General features: G+C 45.6%; 1 protein-coding gene across 1 annotated transcript; it reads left to right on the forward strand.

The window, feature by feature from the left end:
• The first annotated feature begins 86 nt into the window (after positions 1–86).
• On the forward strand, positions 87–1,376 carry LOC112138755 (protein cramped-like). Its single transcript, XM_024261388.2, has 2 exons — positions 87–317; positions 688–1,376. The coding sequence occupies exons 1-2, from the start codon at positions 268–270 to the stop codon at positions 1,076–1,078; spliced, it is 441 nt and encodes a 146-aa protein (XP_024117156.1). The 5' UTR covers positions 87–267; the 3' UTR covers positions 1,079–1,376.
• Positions 1,377–1,827: the final 451 nt, after the last annotated feature.

Here is a 1,827-nt window from a genome sequence, read left to right on the forward strand (position 1 = left end):
CTGACACCTCCTTCATTCGAGTATTAAACGATTATTCTGAGCCCTAAATATGTTATTTCCGCCTTTTGTTTCGCGTTTTAGTCAGTGATTTTGTTGTTATAAAGACGCATTGAGTAAGATTGTAATTGATAGAAAACGGTTGAACTGCGCAGAGTTCAGCTCAGTCGAGGCAGCAGCGAGGAGAGAGGACAGCCAGCGGAGCGGGCTCGCTTTCGGCTTTATTATGCTCCATTTGATCGCTTATCACCCACCGAACTGACAGGACTCATGGTGAAGAGAAAGAAGACGTCACCTACTGCCGAAAAGCGTGAAAATTGGTAAAATGACATGGGAAAGAAACACTTTATTTAGAGGTCGAATGCAGCGATGGGCTCTCGTTGTCGTTTCTGCAGGGCGCTAAACTGAAAAGCGCTCGCATTTGAATTTAGTTGAAATTACTGGCCGCTATTGCCAAGAGACACTTTATAAAACCTCTTCTCCAGCTTCTCGGCATGACTTGTAGTTGATTTTAATTGATTCAATGGGGATAAATGTATATATTTGGTGTTGTTTTGACGGGACTGAAGAGGGGATTTGAAACAAACAGCGGCGGCCATGTTGAGAGACAGTGAACGTCGTCTTTAGAAGTTCATTTTCCACACTGCCTGCCTCCTAATGGGACAATTATCTGCGAATGTGTTTTGGCAGCATGACACCGGGATCCAGGGAGGGGATCGGTATCGATGGGAAGAGGAATCCGTCCAGAAAGCCCGACGGTTGCGACGAGGAGGAGAGCGGAGAGCAGGCGAGCGAGGAGCGGAGTACAAAGGGAGACGACCGAGTGGAAATTCTTAATCCATCAGCCACGGGTCTCGGCTCCGGTTCAGCCCACGTCCTCCCTGCCTCCCCACCGAACCGGACCGGGTTAGGCTCGAACCAGCAGCCGCCGACCCCGTCCGAACCCGCCCCTCCGTGTCACGACCAGCATCATTTTCTACGATCCAGCGTTAGACCTCCGAGCAAACGGATACGGAAGGATTCAATCAGCGCGACGATCAATGGACATGGCGGGGCAAAATCGAAAGGTACTTTGGGGTGATCCGGGGGTTCGAATCCCTCCATCACCCACTTATACATGTACACACATCTTTGCGATTCAGCTGAGACTCATGATGTTTGTTTTGTTGTTGTTGTCCAGTCCCTCCAGACCTCACAGGGAGGCAACACTTCTGGCATTTACAACTAAAGTTTTGCAACACCTCCTCTTTTTCCTGCACAAAACTGAGAAGGAGGGGAAGCCAGAACGTGATTAAAAATAAAAAAAATGGAAGCTTATTAATTTTATTTTCTCTTAACATTTCAGAAAAAAATGCAGCTTTTTGTAATTGCATCCTGGGAAAAAAAGATCATAAAATCTATGTATTTCTTTCTGTTTTTATGAACTAATAACTCCTTGTTTTTAAATCAAAGTGCAGTTATCGGACAATTTTAGATGCTTTTATCTGTGATTATGCAATTTTTAGCCAAATTCAAAAGCTTGACAGGTTGGCAGAAGTCCATTAGAAATTTGCCTCTGAGCTGTAAACAGGACTGTTGGCATGGATCAAGTCCACCCCCATTTCCCGTCACCCATCTGTTCACACTCTCTCCCACTAGCTTACAGCCTCTCACACGCCCAGCCTAACATTACAGGTGCAACAAAATTGGCAAGCAATTTTGGAGCTGTACAATTTTGAGCCAGACGCCAGCAGGAAAACAAAGGTGTACTTGGATCTAGTTGGAGTGAGGAAATTGTGTTGTAGTTGTAGTTTCTGTATCACAACTACAAGCTTTTTCCAACTGCTTTTT

The sequence above is a fragment of the Oryzias melastigma genome, unplaced genomic scaffold, assembly GCF_002922805.2.
Source record: "Oryzias melastigma strain HK-1 unplaced genomic scaffold, ASM292280v2 sc04235, whole genome shotgun sequence".
NCBI lineage: Eukaryota > Metazoa > Chordata > Actinopteri > Beloniformes > Adrianichthyidae > Oryzias > Oryzias melastigma.

Coding starts and splice junctions, on each gene's coding strand:
- LOC112138755 (XM_024261388.2), top strand. CDS start 268: ATGGTGAAGAGAAAGAAGACGTCACCTACTGCCGAAAAGCGTGAAAAT. Junction 318..687: donor GCCGAAAAGCGTGAAAATTG/GTAAAATGACAT, acceptor GTGTTTTGGCAG/CATGACACCGGGATCCAGGG.